We start from the raw sequence: 19,957 nt of genomic DNA on the forward strand, positions 1-19,957 counted from the left end.
TTCTTAATCAGGATATGCAATGAACTATTTCTTAGTTTCCACGGAAGTAGTTAAAAAGAATCGAATTACTATTTTCCCAACACCTGGTGATGAAGGATGAATCAGCAGAAGAAAAAGGTACAAGAGCACGGGACTCCAGAGCTACACAGTCTAAAGGAGCCCGCGAACCCCCGGGACGGTGGATTTCACTGTCTTGTATCTACCCCACATCGTAAGTGATTAATAAATGCCACAATCAATCGTTTTGCTTCCAATCAAAATTTAACTCCGGGAGACTTTCAAAATGCCTCTTGAGAACAGGAACAGGAAAACCCATGAGGGTGGGAGTAGACTTGGATTTAAATGTCTCTGCCCTCACAGGTTTTACCCCTCAAACCTAGTCCGAAACTATCTCTACCTCCGGCAACAATCAGAGCCAATGGAAATGCTACGTGATATCCGTTTCCTAAGTGAAACTCTGAAAATTCCTCCATCCTTAACTCTCAGTAAAACATTTTACAATCGCCTGAAGACACATTGAATTCTAGTTTAACTGTAGGGGTCTGTGTGTGTGTGTTTGTACATCATTAAACATTTCAGACTTTTTGAACTGTTCTCTGTCTAATTTTGAACATCAATCTCAGCCTTCAACTCATTCTCTGACCTCCTGGTTTGTCCTTCTCTCCACCTCCAATTGTGATTTTTCCAGCAAATTTAATGAATGGAATGATTGAACATCATCTTCTCTTTCATCCCTTAATTTTGTCTGATCTCTGTAATTGCCGTCTTGTGAAAGATTATTATTTCAATTGACATTAATTCACATTCATTCTTTTCTAGGGTCCATCTTTCACTTCTGTATAGGGGCCACAGAATGAATTTGTTTTTTGAATTATTTCTTTGCCCTGCCAATCAATCTAGCAATTCTCTGAAAGAATAAGGCATAAGAAAGCAGCGTGGCTAAGTGGAAAGAGCTCGGGCTTGGGAGTCAGAGGGCGTGGTGCTAATCTCGGCTCTGCCATTTGTCTCCTGTGTGACTTTGGGCAAGTCACTTAACTTCTCGGTGCCTGCGTTACCTCATCTGTAAAATGGGAATTAAGACTGTGAGCCCCACATGGGACAACTTGCTAACCTTATATCTACTCCAGTGCTTAGAACAATGCTTGGCACATAGTGCTTAACAAACACCATCAATATTATTATTATAATAAGGCAACACCCAGGTCATCAGGTATGAGAGGAGGAGCTCCAGGGAGGTCCTAACGTCTTTTAATACCAGGATTCAACCTGGATAAAAGGAGATCACTCAGAACAACCAGTCACGGTGAAAATTCCTCCTGGTCAGGATGGCAACTCCCACCACTGAATAACAGGCTAAACTGAACTAACCTTCATGGCTTGATTATCCTTTAGGGGAAAAGAATCAAGCTAAACTGTCCTGAAGTGAACTTCTAAATCCAGAATATACTAGTCCCAAAACTAAACTGTTTAGGGACGGGCAACAAAGCCTAGAGGAAAGATCAGGGGGTCAGAAAATTGCCTTCTAGGCTCTGCTCTGCTACTGTTCAGCTCCATGACCTGGGGCAAATCACTTTATCTGGGCCTAAGCCTCCTCATTTGTAAAATGTGAATAAGATATCTTCTCTCCCTCCTTTTTTGATTTGTGATCCCTGGGTGGTACAGGGACCGTGTCTGATCCGATCATATTTATACTACCCCAGGGCTTATCAAAGTACCAGGCACACAGAAAATAACATCATTATCCATCAGCGGGCTCTCTAAAAATACAGTTTGTTCAATCATTTCCTAGTGGCTGCCTGGCTTTGAGTTCCTTGGGAGCAGGGAACATGTTTGCCAACCCTGTGTACTCTACTTCCCGGGAGCTCAGTACAGTGCTCTGCTCTTGAGAAGCAGCATGGCCTAAGAGACAGAGCACGGGCCTGGGAGTAAGAAGGCCCTGGTTTCTAATTCTGACTTGGCCATATTTCTGCTGGGTGACCATGGGAAAGCCACTTCACGTCTCTGTGCCTATTACCTCATCTGTTAAATGAGGATTGAGACTGAAAGCCCCATGTGGGACTGTGTCCAATCTCATTAGCTTGCACACAACCCGGGCTTAGTACAGTGACTGACACATAGTAATTGCTTAAGAAATACCATTAAAAAAAACAGTCAATAAATATGATCGACTGAATTCTTACCATTAAACAAAGGCCATTCTCCCGACATAAAAATCAGTGACCAAACTAAGTTTCCAGTATCCTCACACAACATTAAGACGTGAACTGGTAACCACCACAAAATGTTCCAAGCAAAAGGGATTCCACCTCAGGCCTTTGGCCAGTTTAAAACTGACCATGAGGCTGGAGGGATTCCTCCTTTTAGGCCAGCTACCATAACACATCAGAAACACAAAATTCAACCCCTACTTTCCATCTGTCACCAAATCCTGTCAGGTCTACCTTCACAAGATTGCTAAACTCCACCCGCTCCACCACCTCTCCTTTCCATTCAAACTGCTATTATTTTGACCCAAACATACATCCCATCCTGCCTGGACTAGCGCATCTGCCTCACTTGTGGATCTCCATGCATTCTGTGCCTCCCAACTCCAGCCCATACCTGGCTCTGCTGCCCGAATCATTTTTCAAAACACAAAACAAAACCCAAAAAACCACAATCGAAAGAAAACACAACAAAAACCTCTCAGTCCATGTCTCCCTACTCCTCAAGAACTTCCAGTGGTTGTCTATCCACCTCGGCACTGCACGGAAACTCTTCATCACTGGCTTTAACTCTGACCACTTCACTCTGCTGCCCAAGACCTTTTTTCCCACTCCTCAAGAACCTCCGGCGGTCGCCTCTCCACCTCTATGACAAGCAAAAACTCCTCACCACTGGACTTCATGGCACTCAATCACCTTGCCTGTTCCTACCTCACCTTGTTACTCTCCTATATACTACCTAGCCTGCACACTTGGCTCCTCTAATGCCAAACTACTCACCGGTCCTCGATCGCTTCTATCTCGACGCTGACCCCCTCGCCCGTGTCCTGCCTTTGGCCTTGAACGTCCTCCCTCTTCAAATCCGGCCATTCCTCTCCACCTCTTCAGACCCTTATTCAAGGCCCATCTCTTCCGAGAGGCCTTCCGTGTCCAAGCCCTCCTCTTTTCTTCTCCCACTTTCTTCAGCAGCATCCTGGCTTGCTCCCTTTATTCATCCGCACTCCCAGCCCCAAAGCACTTGTGAGTGTATCAGTAATTTCTTTATTTACATTAATGTCCGTCTCCCCCTCTAGACTGTAAACTTGTTGTGGGCAGGAAACCTGTCTGCTTATTGTCATACTGTACTCTTCAAGTGCTTAGTAAGCGCTCTGCACACAGTAAGCACTCAATAAGAACAACTGAATTTAAAGCACTCAATCAGCTCACCCACTCTTACCTGACCTCACTGATCTCCTACTACAGCCCGGCCCACACACTCTGCTCCTCTAGGACCAGCTTACTCACTGTGCCCCAATCTCGTCTATCTTGCCGCCGTCCCCTTTCCCACATCCTCCCTCTGGCCTGGCACTCCGTCCTACTCCATCTATGCCAGACCGCCACTCTCTTCATCTTCAAGGTCTTATTAAAGGCAAATCTCATCCGAACGTCCTTCCCCATTTAAGCCTTCTTTTCCCAGGCCCCTCACCCTTCTGCATCAGCATGCATCCGGATCAGTGCCGTTTGATATTGACCCCTCTCTCAACCCCACAGCATTTTGGGGAAGGGGCAGGCAGTCAGCCACGATGAGCACCGAGGGCGGGTGAATGTCCACAGTGCTGGGCACTTTCCAGCCTCCTCTACGGCTGGGTGTCCCAGACTCACCTTCGGAGGCTGCCCCAGCTCCTCTCAAACTTTCGTCCGCGTGCCGAGGAGCGCTGGTCAGTCTGTCGGACCGGAAACCCAGAGGGAGGCACGGAGGTGACATCAATCGTCCCTCAACTCCCCCTGTAGGCCATACCAACGAGGAGGCCCCGTCCTAGTAAGCAGAGAGCCTTGGGATTCGCATCCAGCTCTGTGGCTGAAAAGGTGCTACGAGCCCTAGCCAAGTGGGAAGACCAGGGAGGGACCTGCAGACTAGCTTTTACCTCCAAGACACTCAGGATGGGCCCGTCCTGGAGAGAGGAGAGAGGGGAAAAGGGCACGGGAGGAGGAGTCGGGGGGGAGCATGAGAGCAGATTGGGGTACCAGGGAATGGGGGAACTGTAGTAATGAAAGATTCAAGGAGTTGGGGCAGGACCAGTGAGGATGGGGGATAGGGAGGAATGAGTGGGGCTGACGGATAGACGTCATCAGGAAAAGGAAGATTTCCCTCTCTCTCTCTCTCTCTTTCTCTCTCTCTCTCTCTCACACACACACACACACACACACCCCCCAACCAACTCCGGGGGTCCATCCTCAAGTGCACACGAGATGGATGTGAGCACCAGTCACAAGTGTTTGGAATACAAACTCAACCACCCCGACGAACACGGAGCCTGCGCTACTGTCCACGGGAGTGACAAGATGGAAATGTCACATCCAAAGAACTCAAGAACAGGGAACAGACTCCTAAAAAGGCATAAAAGACTCCTGAGACCCTCTGAGGAAAAGAGCATGACATTTCTCGTGCTCAGTGCTACCACGAGTTTTGACAACCGGAAAGCGAGCAGCAAATCATCGAGAGGGGCTATGTTAGGTTCTACTAAATTCAGGGGATTTTATGACTCAGGTTGAGAGCCCGTAAATCTGCACCTTTTATTTTGAAATCGGTCACATTTGTAACGTGGGCTATAGATGTTATTCCCCGTTCCTCCTCTACGATCTCGGGGTGGGCCTTTGGTTCTGCTGTCGAGATGACGGCGACACGCAAGCATTTTGGCATTCCCACAGGCGCGCCAATGGAGGGGTCCGAATACCGTTCCCCTCGACCCTCGCTGCCGGGATTTCAACAGTCGTCAAACTCCCTCGGGGAGCCCTGACTTCAACACTCGAGAACAAGAGGGGCCCGGTTCAAAGCACCCAACTGTCCGCTTTCGTCCTTCGTGCCCTTTTTATTTCACGCACCTGAAACCGGGCCCCGGGTGCTGAGAAATCCAACTTGGAGCGGCGGTCCGCCACTTTGCCGGCAGAATCCGGGAAGCTACACTGTTTCAAGTCTTCAAATGACCTACTTGACCTCCTTTCTCTTGTCCTCTGGAAGAGGTCAGCCTTGGGAGGGGATGCGTGGCCTACACGTACCTTCAGTTTGACCATCAGGCCGCCGATGTCCTCCGGATCCCCCACCATCGCCCTCTGGGCTTTGATGACCTGGTCCAGCAAGGTCAGCCAGTCGGTGAGCTCGGCCCACGCCCGGTTGAAGTCGGCTAGAGCGGGCATCTCTGGGGGCAGGGAAGATGGCATTTCTCCTTTGGAGACGGTCGTTCCCTTAGTAACCAACGTCTGGGCTTCAACGGGAGGAGTCCGGCCGGCCACTGAAAAACCAAGTGAAGAACGGATGCAGTAGGCGGTCAGTCGATCGATCGTATTTAATTAGCACTGACTGTGTGCAGAGCGCTGTACTAACAACTTGGGAGAGAACAATATATCGATATAACAGACACGGCCCTTGCCCACAGTGAACTTGCATTCTAGAAGGGGAGACGGACATTTAGATAAATAAATAAAATTACAGCTATGTCCGTAAGTGCCGTGGGTGGAGATGAATGAAGGGAGCAAGTCATGGTGTCGCAGAAAGGAACGGAACAACAGGACAGGAGGTCTTGGTTAGGGAAGATCCCTTGGAGGAAATGGGCCTTCAATAAGGCTTCAAAAGGGGGAAAAATAAGTGTCAATCAGAATCAAAGAGGGAGGGCGTTTACAGGCCAGTGGCAGGACATGGGTGAGAGGTCAGCGGTGAGAAAGACAAGGACGGAGGTAAAGCGAGCGGGTCGGCATCAGAGGAGAAAAATGTGCAGGTTGGGTTGTAGTAGGAGAGCCGGGAGGCGAGGTAGGAGGGCGCGAGGCGACTGAAGGCTTTAAAACCGATGACGGGACAAGCCTGAGGGCAACCGTTTGTAGCGTGCCCAGGGCGGCGGGCAGCAGCAGGGTGGGCAGCGGTGCCCCGGGCAGCCCATCCTTCGGGGGACGGACTTGTGAGCGGGTGGTCCCCGTCCCCCGAGAGATCCGTCGGGTCGGACAAAGGCCGCGGGCGGTTCAGAAGCAGGCTCCTCTCAATGCATTTGTTTCGGGTCCAGGACCATCACCGACTTTTAGTTCCCGTGCCAGAGCGTCCCCTCAGCCAAGGACCGGGAACAGTTACAGCTCCCCGAGGGATTCTGGCCTGTCCCGGCGCTGGTTATGTCCCAGAGGCAGGGAGGAAGGCCACGGACACCCAGGACCACAGGACCTGGGCAACGGGCCGGAGGGGCGCTGGGCTGGAGCCTGAGATGGAACGCCGGGCCTTCGGCTAAACAGCTGCCGAAGAACCGTCTTACGGCAGGGCCACCGGCCCCAAACCCCAAGAGCGGAGGCGCTCTTAAATTGCTTCCATCGTTCACGGTGGAGGCCTGATTGTTTGGGAAAATTAAAGCTACAGGATGCTGAGATAATTACCTTTCGCTAGGTCTGCCAAAACGGCACGGACGGAAGCTGAATACCAACCTGGAAACGCGAACGGCATGATTTCCCCACATTGTTTTGAGTTTATCTTCACTTATATAAAGACCCCGAGAAGTCCAGGCTCAGGCATCGCGACACAGAACGGACAGCCGGCAGCCACCGCGGCAGCCGGGCCAGCCTGGAGGGTAGCCAACCGGGGAGGGGGCCTGGGCTCTTCTGGAGCAGAGGGAGGTGGGAGATCTCCACAGTGGACAGACACGCCTGGTGGGCAGCTTTTAAGAGAGGGGCGGTTCTCCTTGAGCAGAGGAGTGGGCAGACCAGCCTGGTGGATAGGGAATGGAAGATGGGCTTCTCTTTGGGGCAAAGGAGTATGGGGAGACTGCTGCGGCATCCTGACAGGCCTCGTGGGCAAGACTCAAGTGAGAGGTTAATGTCTGGCAGCCTAGGCTTTATCACGGCTGAGGCACCAAGGCGCAGGTGGGCAGATGGGACAAACCCATCCCTGTCTATTCAGCCACAATTACATACGTATGCAGGATCTGACCGCCGGAAGGGGTCCAGCTTCCAAAATGGCTGTCTGTGAGGTGTACACACACCCCCCCCACACTCTCTCGCGCGCTCTCCAAAACCATGTCCCAGGTACACGTTAAGTTTTAAAGGCAACTGGCCTTGCCAAGGAAAATCAATCCATTACTCAGGGCGATTCCGTAGAGCGCAATAGCACTGACGTTCAATCAATCAATTAATGGTATTTACTGAGGGCTTATTATGGACAGAGCACTTTATTAAGTGCTTGGGAAAGTACGATCCAATCGATTTGGTGGATATAGTTCCTGCCCACAAGGAGCTTACCTATCTTTTACTCGAGTAAGGCAGGTCTTAGCCCGTCGACAGACGAGCAGATCCGTTGGGCACGCTCCACAGGAGAGGAGGGAGAAAACAGCCTGGCCTAGAGGACGCAACCAGTGTGGGCAGGGATTGCCTCTCTCTGTTGCTGAATTGTACTTTCCAAGCGTTCAGTACAGAGCTCTGCACACAGTAAGCGCTCAATAAATGAATGAATGATTTGAATGAACGAATGACAGAGCACAGGCCTGGGAGTCAGAAGGACCGGCTCTCGAGTCCCAGATCTGCCACTAGTCTGCTGCGGAACCTTGGGCAAATCACTTCACTTCTCTGTACCTCCCTTACCTCACCTGTAAAATGGGGATTAAGGCTGTGAGCCCCACGCGGGACAGGGACTGTGTGAAACCTGGTTGGCTTGTATCTACTCCGATGTTTTCAACGGTGCCCGGCATGTAGAAAGCGCATAACAAATACTATCAAAAAATGAAACGAAACCAAGAAAGCTTAAGCGTCGTCGTCTTTCCAATGACCCACTTCCCCTTTAATTCCCTCACTCCTTTCACACCGCATCTCTGCTCCTCTTCGAGAGAAGTGAGGCCGCCACAATCAAGGGAATACTGGGGTTCCCAGAGATCCCTACTCTCCCTCCCCTTTAGATGGGGAACTCAGTGGGGGACAGGGATTGTGTCCAGTGATTTGATACCACAGGGAACAGTACAGGGCTTGGAACGCGTTAAGTGTTTAATGAGCACCACAATTATTATTATTAGTAGAAGTACTGACCAAAGTATAAAACCCACACATCTTTAGCGCTCTACCACATCAGTGGGAAGGCTGTGTTGGGTGCCAAAACCTTAGGGTAGGTAGGCTGAGAGGCCCGTTTTGGCACCCTGGTGCCCACGCGGCCCTTTCCTCAGTATAGAAATCATGGTTCGCTACGCCGGTAGAGATAAATTTAGTACCGCTTTCTATTTAGTATGCTCTGTTGGCATGAAAGATAAAAAAAGGTCTTTAGGAATCAATGTTCCCACCTGGATGGCTTAATCTTTTGATCTTTGTAGGCTCCGAGTGGGGGGGAAAATCAAGGGGAGATTTTTAGTTGCGCTTCAATGATAAGGGAAGTTACTTTGGTCGATGTGAAAAGGATTCTCTTCCTGATCCTCTTCCCGTGTCTCATCCACCCAAAGACAGAATTAAAAAAAAAAATCCAACAAATTGTGCACAATCCAGTGATAACATCACCAGCCATTGAACACCCCCTTGATAAAAATTCTCTTGTCAAAAGCATGCTCCCGGATGCAAATTCTGGGACATCGTCCCTCTCTGTACGGCACTTATGGGAGTCTCGTACATTTCCCAGAATCCCCTGGGTCCCTCCACCGTAGGACCCAAAAGGAAACAGTCTCTCCCAAACTACTCACCCCGACACGGTTTTCTGTTCTTTTTAAAAACGACAAAACTCTACTTCTCCAACGATGTTTTGTAAAATGCAAAGATTCCGTGAGGGGCTCTCTTCCAAGTCGGGAATGGTTTCAAACAGTCCCTGGCTAAAGAGATGGAACCTCTGCCTGACTTGGCTTCAGGATGTCTTCTCCGTTCCTCTTCCCTTTCCAGTCTGCACCCATCCTTTCTGTTGTCTAAGATACTGCAGTGTGGCCTATTGGAGAGAGCCCGGGACTGGAAGTCAGGAGCCCTGGTTAGGAATCCCAGAACTGCCACTAGCTTGCTTGGAGGTCTTGGGCAAGTCACTTGGACTCCTCAGGGACTCAGTATCCTCATGCGGAAACAGAGGATAAAATACTCACTCTGACTCACTCATTTTGGGACGGGGGCGGGCACCGTTCTGGGCACACGGTAAGTGCCGAATGATGCCCGTCGGCAAAGGAAAGAGCCGCTGCTAAGCTCTGTACCTACCGATGCCAGGGGGGACCACTCCCAGGGTTGTCGCCGTCGGCTTTCTCCTCAGCTCTTGGAGCCAACGGTCCACCGTCGTCCAATCAGAGCTCAGCTGCTCCAACTTTCTCTTTAACAGAAAATGATAAACAATTATAGCGCTCTTGGTTACGCAAGACCGTCACCCAAAAAGCCGTTTGGCTGTTTTGATGCATTTTTTACATTTCAACAATCCGTTTAGCTCACGGTTTACCTGGGCGTCATTCACATGCTCTGTTCTTCCGGGAAACGGGGGGGGGGGCCAGTGGAGAGCGAGCACTGGCAAGACTACACTCATTATTATTACAATCATTATTGGCTCTGGCGACCAATCAGAGCCAATCTAAATATGAGAGTGGCTCATTCACGTCGTCCCTTCACTCGCTCAACCACCTCTCTGGGCCACAACCGACAGCCCCCGTCACCGTTTTCTGGGCCTTAACGGTGCCCAGCCCAGAGCGAGGCGGCGGCCTGTACGACAAACCAGATTTGGTCCGGGGCCTAAAACCAGTGGACAAGTCCCTGGTACTTGAGTCGCGGAGCTCACAGTATCTCCAGTACATCAAGTGGTCCCTCAGACTCAAAGATACCGTCGATGGGAAAATTCACCTAGGGGTGTGTGCTTGACTGCGAAGATCAATCTGGAACCCTAAAATTCCATCCCTTGTATTATCTCGCTTGATGTGCACAGCATCTGGCACTTTCTTATCTTCCTCGCCTGTTAATCTGTCCACAGCTTTTGCCTGAAGAGAGCTACTCCCTTCCTGATGGCAGCGCGCCAAACAGGTCTATCCAAGGCAACTGATTTCCAGTGTTGAGCTGAGAGGCGGCCCTTCATGAGGATTGCTTTGATTCCCCCCTCCTCCAAAGCCTTACTGAAAGCACTTCTCCTCCCAGAGATCTTCCTTAAGTCCTCCTCTCCTCCCACTCCCTTCTGCGTCACTCCGACTTGCTCCCCTTATTCATCCCCCCGACCGCGTCCTAGCCCCACATCACTTATGAACATACCTGTAATTTATTTCTATTAACATCTGTCTCCCTCTCTGTACCGTAAGCTCGTTGTGGGCAGGAAATGTGTCCGTTAATTGTTCTGGTGTCCTCTCCCACGCGCTTAATACAGTGCTCTGCACACAGTAAGCCTTCAATCAGTAGGACTGCCCGCCTGGCTGACTGATTCCTTAGGATGCCTCCTCTGCCCTCCTCGCTTTGAGTTTTCTAATTTCCGCTCTCTGCAGAGCAGCCATTTAGGTCTCCTCTGCCACTCATTCTCCTCCCATGCTCCACTCAGGGTAACTGTGTTGAGGAAAGTGTAGCTTAAATCTTACCACATTGACTACAGTCCAAAACTTTTTTCTTCGTGTCCTGCCCTGCCTTTTGGTGTTGAAATCTGCCCCGAGAGCCATTTCGGTTGTTGACATCTGGATAGGGGATGGTTTTTGGAGAGCAGAGCAGGGAAGCAGTGTGACCTAGTGAACAGACCACTAGGCCTGGGAATCAGAAGGACCTGGGTTCTAGTCTCAGCTTCACCACTCATCTGCTGTGTGACCTTGGGCAATTCTCTGTGGCTCAGCTCATCAGTAATATGGGGATTAAGACTGTGAGCCCCATGTGGGACTTGGGCTGTGTCCAAATGGATTCCCTTGACTGTACCCTAGCGCTTAGTAAAGTGCCGGACATGTAGTAAGCATTTAACAAATACTATTAAAAGGTCAGATCATTCTTAAAGTCATATGGCTTAATTTATCAGAGGAAAATTCCCATAATAATGATAACGATGATGGCATGTGTTAACAACCTTAACCAAACCCACACCTTAACCAAAGTGAATGGAGAGTTTTCTTGCAGACTGAGACTTCAGTCTGTTTAGGGGAGTTTTAAGACTTTCTGAGGATTTCAGGTTTCAAGTGATTGGCGTCTTTTGGCTTCGCCCATCAGCTTCCTGATGGCCTCATCTTGCCTGATGATGTCCCTGTTAGGTGATTTGCCTCTTTCCTAAACTAAACAAACCAACACTATTTCCTGAGCATCTGCTGTGCACAGAATACTGAAGCGAGGCCTCGGGATAGTAGCCCAGAATTAGCAGACACAACCTCCTGCCCTCAAGAAGCTTCCGGTCCAGCAGGGAAGTGAACAGTTCAACAGCGAACAGCTTAACAGCTTTCCGGGACAGAGCTGATGTACTTGACACTGCTCATATGACACACAGACACTTAGGGAGGAAAACTAAGGAGTCACAGTCCTTGAGTTAGTAGCTCCTCACACGGAGCACCAATACACAGGGTAGAGAAAGGGGTGAAAAATATTAATGAAGAAGAGGATGCTAATCAACTCAAAACTGCTATTGTCTTGAAGATAATTACAAATAGTTAATGGTTGCTTTCAGTACCGGGGTTCTTTGTAAATTCAAGTGAGAGAGGAAAGCATCTAAGGGGTACCGAGATTCTTCGGGGTTTGAAAATGTGTCATGCACCCAAGGGGGAAAGGGGAGCAGGGATTGAAAGACTCGGGTTGGAAGAGCAGCTCTGCCTCTTGCTATCTGGATGACCTGGACTACAAGAGTCCCCCGAACGCTCATAAGCTCTTGGGAAAAGAGCACGGATATCTGGGGCCACGCCAGTAATTATCATAAGGAGCAGTGCAAGCACTTACTGAGCACTCCCTGGGGGCGGTGCACTCTAATATCCACTTGGGAAATACAGAATAAAGCAGTGACGCCTTCCCTACTCATGAGGAATTTAGGCCTAAGTGGGGAGACCACAGAACATGGCTTGTTCTGCCTTTCCCCACACTGGGGCTTAAGGGTGGCTGCCCGGAACACTCCACTCCACCCTCTTGGGCTCCGGGGTCCCCTCTGCAATTTCTGCCCACTCCCCGCTTCGTCCTCATCCCGTAAACAGTCTGTGCCCCTTCAGTTTGGGGGTGGCCACTGTATGTCCCCTCCGGGGCCAGGGCCACATGGGGGGAGGGAGGTCCCTTTCTCATCTCATCCACCCCGCTCCATCCGCTCTGCAGGTCTGGTCCCTCACGGTCTCCCCCAGCTTCCCGATCGTGGGGACCAGACTCCGGGCATCAGGCCCGCTCTCCCTCCCCATTTCCGGTCCTGCCCAGGCCTCCCGGGAGAGGATCGGTGGTCTCTTTTCCGGAGAAATTTTTCCAAGCCGGTCCACCAGGCCTCCGGGCCGTTCCCCTGAGCTCTCGGCGCTCTGGAGCGTTCTGGTTAGAAAACATGCGGGCTTGTTAATTTAGCTAATTAACAACAAAACAGTTGGGAAAATGAAACATCCCAGATTGTGATTGACTGTAATTACGATGACTCGCGACGCTGCCGTTCCGTAGCTCTCATGGGAGCGAGCTTCGGCTGGTCCACCCGAGTCGGCCGCCCTCCGGTCTGCTCGCCCTCTGCCCTGTCCCCGCCTCTAGTCCGTAAGCGCTTCGTGGGCAGGGAATGTGTCTGTTATATTGTTAGGTCGTACTCTCCGAAGCACTCAGTACAGTCCTCCGCACCCCGTCATCGCTCAATAAATTCGATCGACCGACTGACCGTGTGGCATATATGAGGAGCGGGACAGGTGGAACTGGGGAGAAACGTTTAACTCTCCCTGGGTAGTTCGGGAATTCTAGCCATAAACCGGAGAGGAAACATTTCTGATCCAGAGATGAGGTTGGAGGAGTTGGCCTTTCTATTACAACACTCCCCGAGGCTTATGTTATTTAAAAAGAGGCTGCTCGGGACTCCCGGGAAAGGGCCCCGGTCCTATCGGGTCCCAACGCTCGATGGGGCGCCAGTCCTTCCTTGATCACAAGGTTCTGTCTTTTTTTCTTGTGGCCATTTGTTAATCACTTACTACGTGCCAGGTACTGTACTAAGCGCTGGGATATAGGCAAATCAGATAGGACACCGTCCATGCCCCGCGTGGGGCGTTCGGTCTCATTTCCCATTTTCCAGATGAGATAACTGAGGCACAGAGAAACAAAGTGACCTACCCAAAGTCACGCAGCAGACCAGTGGTCAAGCCGGGATTAAAAGGCAGGCTCTTGTCACGCCAAGGCCAGTGCTCTAACCACTAGACCACGTTGCTTCTCCAAAAGACCATCTCAGTGATGCCTTCGCGGGTGGTGCTGCTTCTCTGTCCTTTCTCCCTGACCAGTTCTGGCCCCGACAACCCTTCACACCGGCAGGAGTATTCTGTTGGACTGAACTGTCCCAACCACTCAGTACAGTGTTCTGCTCACAGCAGGTGCTCAATAAGTACCATTGACCGATTGATTGAGGAGGGATTGGCGGAGGGGGTGAGGGCCGAATATCCTTAGAGAAGCTGCGTGGCTCGGTGGAAAGAGTCCGGGCTTGGGAGTCAGAGGTTGTGGGTTCTAATCCCGGCTCCGCCACTTGTCAGCTGCGTGACTCTGGGCAAGTCGCTTATGTTGTCTTGTGCCTCGGTCACCTCATCTGTAAAATGGGGATTAAGACTGCGAGCCCCAAGTGGGACAACCTGATAATCTCCTATCTCCCCCAGCGCTTAGAACAGTGCTCGGCACCAGGTAAACGCTTAACCAATACTATCATTATTATCATTATTATCCTCTGCCTAGCCAACTTCCCCTCAGAAGAGAAGCGGCAGTTAGCTGCCACTTCCAAACGCATTCCTTGCCTGTTGGAATCCCCTGGGATAGAGAACATCTCTGAGGGGAGACAGGCTTGCTTCCATATCCCCGGATACCAGGTTGTTGAACTCATTAAACCCCATCGGAGGTGCTGCTGGACGAACAAAGGGCTGCCAAGAAGATCGTCGCCTATGTTGATGGACAACTATTTCATGGGGGCGGAGGAGCACCGAGACAGAAACGAGTATCTGTGGCAACGTAATGCCGCAGCATGGAGAAAGAGACCAAGATCTACTGCTCGGTACAATGCTCAGCACAGGGTAGGCACTTAATAAATACGATGGATTGATGGATCTTTCCGAAGGGAGCTGAATAGCAGGCGACACCGTGGCTGCCGCCACCGAGACAGTCCCCGACTTTATCTCATAAACGGGCCCCGTCAGGGACGAGCGTCCACACCCGGGGAAGAGCGGCCCATTGCGCAGGGAGGGCTGTTGCGGCGGCTTCGTTACCTTCACCGGCTGACTGGCTGGTTTGTCCTTGTATAACTGCTGCCCCTTGGACAAGATCCCCTCCACATCCGGCCGCTTGGCTCGAACCGCTGCTTCGGTGTCCTGGGGACCGTGGGGGCAATGGGGAAGGAAAAAAACGCACCGTCACAAGAGGCGATGCATTCATTGTACAACCGCAATTAAAGCGCTAAATTAAAACATTTCCTTAGAGACTTCACATAACGTCACGGATTCACTTCTTTTTGCAGAGAGGAGGAAAAAGGGTTTGGGGGAACGTCGCTGGAGGATCCGAGAGAGAACGGTCACTGAAAATTCAAGAGAAACCGCCCTTCTCCCCCAACACCCCCCCGGCCCAATGCCACCACAGCCTCCCTCCTCCGCCGCAAATGATAAACGGGGTCTTCTCGGAAATGACACCGCGTCTCGGCTTCTCACTGAGCCAGAGAGCTGCGAAATGGAATGCGAATATCTCTGCATTACTGCTCGCTTCCCCCAGCCGATAAGCTAACACTTTTATTTCTGACAAGTCGCCAATGGGATGATGTGAAGGATAATTCATCCACAGGCCTGTATTGGATTCTCTTGGGTATATTATTAGCGAAAACCATCTCATTTATTTTGACCCCGTCATCCCACTTGACAAACTCTATAAACTTAAACTCTCAAAATTCTCTTACCTGGCTTTTTGGGTCAATAATGATTTAGAGGGAAGGCAGCTAATAATAAATAGCCAAATAACTTCTCAAGTTATCGTTATTATTCATTTTCTCTTAAAAGGAAAAGGCCATTTTTAAGAAAAACAGCCCGGACTACGAACCGCTAATGAGTTAAGATTAAATCAGGCCCAGAGGAAAGGTGAAATGGATCTACGTCGTTGGGCCCGGAAAAGAAGTCTGAGAGGAATGGGTGATTTTCCAGAGATCCTCGCTGTCCGAGGAAACCACAGAAGTTGTAGCAATGCCATGTATTGAGCGCTTAATGCAGTGTTCTATACTCAGCGTTGGAAAAATACCACAGAAGCAGCAGCCACGTTCCCTGCCTTCGAGGAGCTTCCGCTCTAAAGGAAACGCTCCATCCTGCAGATATTCACCACTTCGATGCCTTTTTCAACACCTGGGCGGTGACAGCGGTGACACGTTCCCCCCCCCCCCCAGTGTCACCTTACAGGCGGCGGCTGAAGAGACGGGACGATTCTCTGGCTCCCCTCTATTCCTTCATTCCACTACTTTACTCGTCCAAAATGCTTCTCGGTTCTCCCGTTCCATTCTACCCCACTGCAGACATTTCTATTCACCCCGTTGTGTCATTTAACCACCAGCTGTCGAGATGCTGGGAGTGAGTGAGCTTCCTGGAGGAAAAAAGATTCCCCATTGCTGTCTTTCATAGGCTGCCTTTTGGAGAACTCCTTCCCTTCGTCCAATCATTTCTCCATCCGAAAACTTCTACGAAGCACCGCGCCACAGTGATGTGATGGGTGAATATGTTATTTTAAAGAAATGTCAGTCATGTGGATAACTGTGTTTAGAAAAATTAGTGTGCTTTTCTTAACATACTGAGGTCCAGTTAAATTAGCTGAGGCTCTAAATTCCTCATCTAGTCTCTACAAGGAGTCATTCTTAAGTGAAATTCTACAACTCAATTTCTCTGTCTCTGTCTCTCATTCTCAGTCACCTACAGCCATGACAAGTAGAATATTAAACAAAAGGAAAATACAGGATTTAGGGAAACCAGCCATGGGAAAAACAAGTGCAAAAGGACACCAGACTTCAAACTAAGTTAGTCATTCCCGACGAAGGGAAACTGCGGAAGCCGACCTAGATGGAACCGTCCTGGCCCTGGCACAGGAGAATCGAGGGCCGGTGGCACCGACGGGAAGTACAGCGTACAACATCTGCTGCCCAAGAACTTCATTTGCCAGAATCTGCTCACATTCCAAGCGCTTAGTACAGTGCTCTGCACACAGTAAGCGCTCAATAAATACTACTGAATGAATGAATTTTGCTTCGCACATTTCCTACCTCAAACCAACTCACACACTCCGCTCCTCCAATACCAACCAGTACCTCAATCTCATCTACCCCACCATCGACCCCTTGACCATCTTCTCCCAGCGGCGTGGGGTTCCCTCTCCTTTCAGAGTCGGCCACTCTCCCCACCTTCAAAACCCTGCTAAAATCCCATCTCTTCCAAGAGGTCTTCCCAGACTAAGTCCTTCATTTTCCCTATCCGCCCTCCCCTCTGCACAGACTATGAACCCGGCTGTGGCCCCTTTAAGCACTTTGATACTCACCCCAGTTCCACAGAACAAATGAAATATCCTCATACTCAAGCATTTCCCCTATGCCTGGTCAATTTTAATGTCTGTAAGCTCCTCTAAATCGTAAGGTCATCCTCTCGACTGTAAGTCTGTTGTGTTGCGGGAATGTCTGTTACATTGTTACAGTGCATCGGGGAAGCAGCGGGGCGCAGTGAAGAGAGCCTGGGCTTCGGAGTCAGAGGTCATGGGTTCGACTCCCGGCTCTGCCGCTTGTCAGCTGTGTGACTGTGGGCGAGTCACTTAACTTCTCTGTGCCTCAGTTACCTCGTCTGTAAAATGGGGATTAACCGTGAGCCTCACGTGGGACAACCTGATTACCCTGTATCTACGCCGGTGCTTAGAACAGTGCTCTGCACATAGTAAGTGCCTAACAAATACCAACATTATTATTATTATTATTGTTATATTGTAACTCTCTCATGTGCTTAGTACAGTGTTCTGCACACAGTAAACACTCAGTAAATACCACTGACTGTCTGACTCCTTGTGGGCAGGGATGGGGTCTACCAATCTGTCGAACTATACTTTCCCAGGCATTTAGTACAGTAATCTGCCCAGTAAATGCTCAATAAATAGCACTGAATGATTGACTGTTAGAAGAGAAAACAAAACATAGAATATTGAGAGGTGACCGCTTAAACTGGAGTCAAGCCAAGGGTGCTTCTTCTGATCCATATCCCATTGTCTAGGCAGTAAGGAAGGGATGCACGGTTGGGGGTATTGTCTAGCCAATTTTTTTCTAGGTATTCATGCTGGAGTATAGATCAGGAGATTGAAAAGATGCTTCCACTCCACCGGGAAGGTCTTCCAAATCAACAGACTCGGTACATCACCCAATAATCAACAACAGGGATATAGGCACGGGAGTGAGGATCTGACCGTGTGTGACTAAGAAAAGATGAGGCCTCTAGGCACAAAGAGGAAAAGAGCGGAGGAAAGAAAGATGGTGGGAGGGGAAGGTGATACTCTAAGGAACTGGAAAAATCGGGACCCGGCAAGAATTTTAACTTTTTACTTTTTAACTTTTAGAATAGAGAATTTCAGAATAAAAGAATTGTAACTTTTAAGAATTTTTACTGTCCGGCCTGAGGTAACAGCTACAGCTGAATGAATGAAACATTGCAACATCATGAAAAGATAAACAAAGTCACCTTAATGTCCGGGGCTTCGGCTTGGCCGGTTTGGTGATAAAACTCCAATCGGCTCTTTAAAGGGGAGAGCCACTCTGTCAGCTGATTTAACTGGTCTTCGAATTGCCCAAAGCTTTTCAGCAGAAGCTCAATTTCTTTCTGTTTCTCAGGCAAATCTTGGGAAACCTGGAAGGGAAAAAATATGATTAAAATATTTTCTGAGTAATAATGATGGTGTTTAAGCGTTAACTACAGGTCAAGCGCTGTGCTAGGCACTAGGGTATATAGATACAAGATAAAAGTATCACACCCAGTCCCTGTGACACGTGAGGCTCACGGTCAAAGAGAGAAGGAACCCGGGAATCTTATCCCTAATTTACAAACGAAACCGCGGCCTCGAGAGGTTAAGAGATTTGCTCAAGGTCTCCCAGAGTAGGTCAGTGTCGGGCAAGGATTACAACCTTGTCTTCCGGTTACGGGTCCAACGAGATGAAGGCCAAGGTGATCTGCAGGTCTGAATTTAGGGTCTCCCGACTATCAGTCCAACGAGATGAAGGGAAAGGTGATCTGCAGGTCTGAATTTTGGTGTCCTTCTGCTTCCCTCCACGGGCTGCCTGATAGGCCAGGGTGCCTAAATCCACCTGGGCATTTCACTATGAGGCTCTGGGGGCTCCTCAGACCTCTCCCCTGGCCCCCAGCTTCCATTTCTGATGGGGCAATATGGCAGGTCGCTGAGAGATGTAAAACGATGAATTCCCCTTTGGGTTACACACCATTTTTTTATTTTTAATGCCGCTTATCAAGCATCTACTATTTGCCAGGCTCTGGACTATGTGCTGGGGTAGACAGATGAAAATCATGTTGGACACAGTCCCTGGCCCCGTCCCTGTCCCCATCTTAATCCTCATTTTACAGATGAAGTAACTGCGGCCCAAAGAAAAGTGAATGACTCCCCCAAGGTCACACAGCAGATAAGTCGCGGAGCTGGGATTAGCACCCAGGTCCTCCGACTCCCACATCTGTGCTCCTTCTACTAGGCCACGCTGCTTCTCCCGCCGCATCACTGAGTTGGCTGCTCCTGCGGCTTTCCGATTACGCAGTACCAGAGATGGATTCCACCCTACGAGTCCCTAATGATGAATCATTTACAGAAGACAATAAATCTAAATCCACGGGAGACAGAAATGCACCGATGGTTTCCATGACAACACCGATGAATTAAAAGGGGAAAATGGAGACTTGCGACCGTGAACCTGCCTCTTTCCCTAGCACATCGTGAGCTTCCAGAAATGGATAACCTGCTCCACGGAGCTAACGGGAGTGTGCAGGTAGCATACTGGCCGGATCACGGGGGCCTCTGCTTGGATTACTCTGCTCAGCGGCTCTTGGCATGGATGCTCCAGCTTTTCCCTGAAGTCCAAGAATGGAGGGGACCAGTCCGGAAAAGGAAAACGCAGTCTCTGCTTCCTGTTCATCCTGCTGGACTTGAGACGACCACTCCCACCAGACCCACTTCAGAGCTACCAAAATTGTCCGGGGCAATATTAATGAGAAAAAAATGAATTTTGCTCACTTGAATGAAGAGACCAGTGAAAATAACCCTATACTCTCAAATATGCAATCCTTAAAATCCCATTACTAGGCTAAATAGAAGGGTTAAGCTGCCACCAAAATAAAAATTAGACTTTGATCGGAAAAGGTAGAACTATTTTTTTTAACGGTAACTGTCACGTGCTCCCTACGTTCCAGGTACACAGTAGAAATTCCTTATGACTCCCAGGCCCGTGCTCTATCCGCCAAGCCTCACCGCTTCTCCGAAGCTTCAAAAGTTGCTTGAAAAGGGGGCAAATAATATTTGATAAATTGAGTAAATTAATGGATGATCACGTAAACCACGGCACTTTCAGCACCCATTTCTATTAACCTAAAGTATCATAGGTACACAGACACGGGCAGAGAGAGATGCATTCTTTCATTCATTCATTCATTCATTCAATTGTATTTATTGAGCACTTTTAG

At 49.7% G+C, this 19,957-nt stretch overlaps 1 protein-coding gene across 7 annotated transcripts in view; it reads right to left on the reverse strand.

The window, feature by feature from the left end:
• DMD (dystrophin) overlaps positions 1 to 19,957 on the reverse strand; it is a 660,617-nt gene that overhangs the window by 166,878 nt on the left and 473,782 nt on the right. For all 7 annotated transcript variants that reach the window (XM_039914163.1, XM_039914164.1, XM_039914160.1 and 4 more), the window contains 4 exons: positions 17,960 to 18,124; positions 14,492 to 14,593; positions 9,360 to 9,468; positions 5,241 to 5,473 (listed from right to left, as the gene is read on the reverse strand). In XM_039914163.1, the coding sequence (XP_039770097.1) occupies positions 5,241 to 5,473; positions 9,360 to 9,468; positions 14,492 to 14,593; positions 17,960 to 18,124 (609 nt within the window). The remainder of the gene's footprint in view (positions 1 to 5,240; positions 5,474 to 9,359; positions 9,469 to 14,491; positions 14,594 to 17,959; positions 18,125 to 19,957) is intronic.

Source organism: Ornithorhynchus anatinus, chromosome 15 (assembly GCF_004115215.2).
Source record: "Ornithorhynchus anatinus isolate Pmale09 chromosome 15, mOrnAna1.pri.v4, whole genome shotgun sequence".
NCBI classification, from domain to species: Eukaryota; Metazoa; Chordata; class Mammalia; order Monotremata; family Ornithorhynchidae; genus Ornithorhynchus; species Ornithorhynchus anatinus.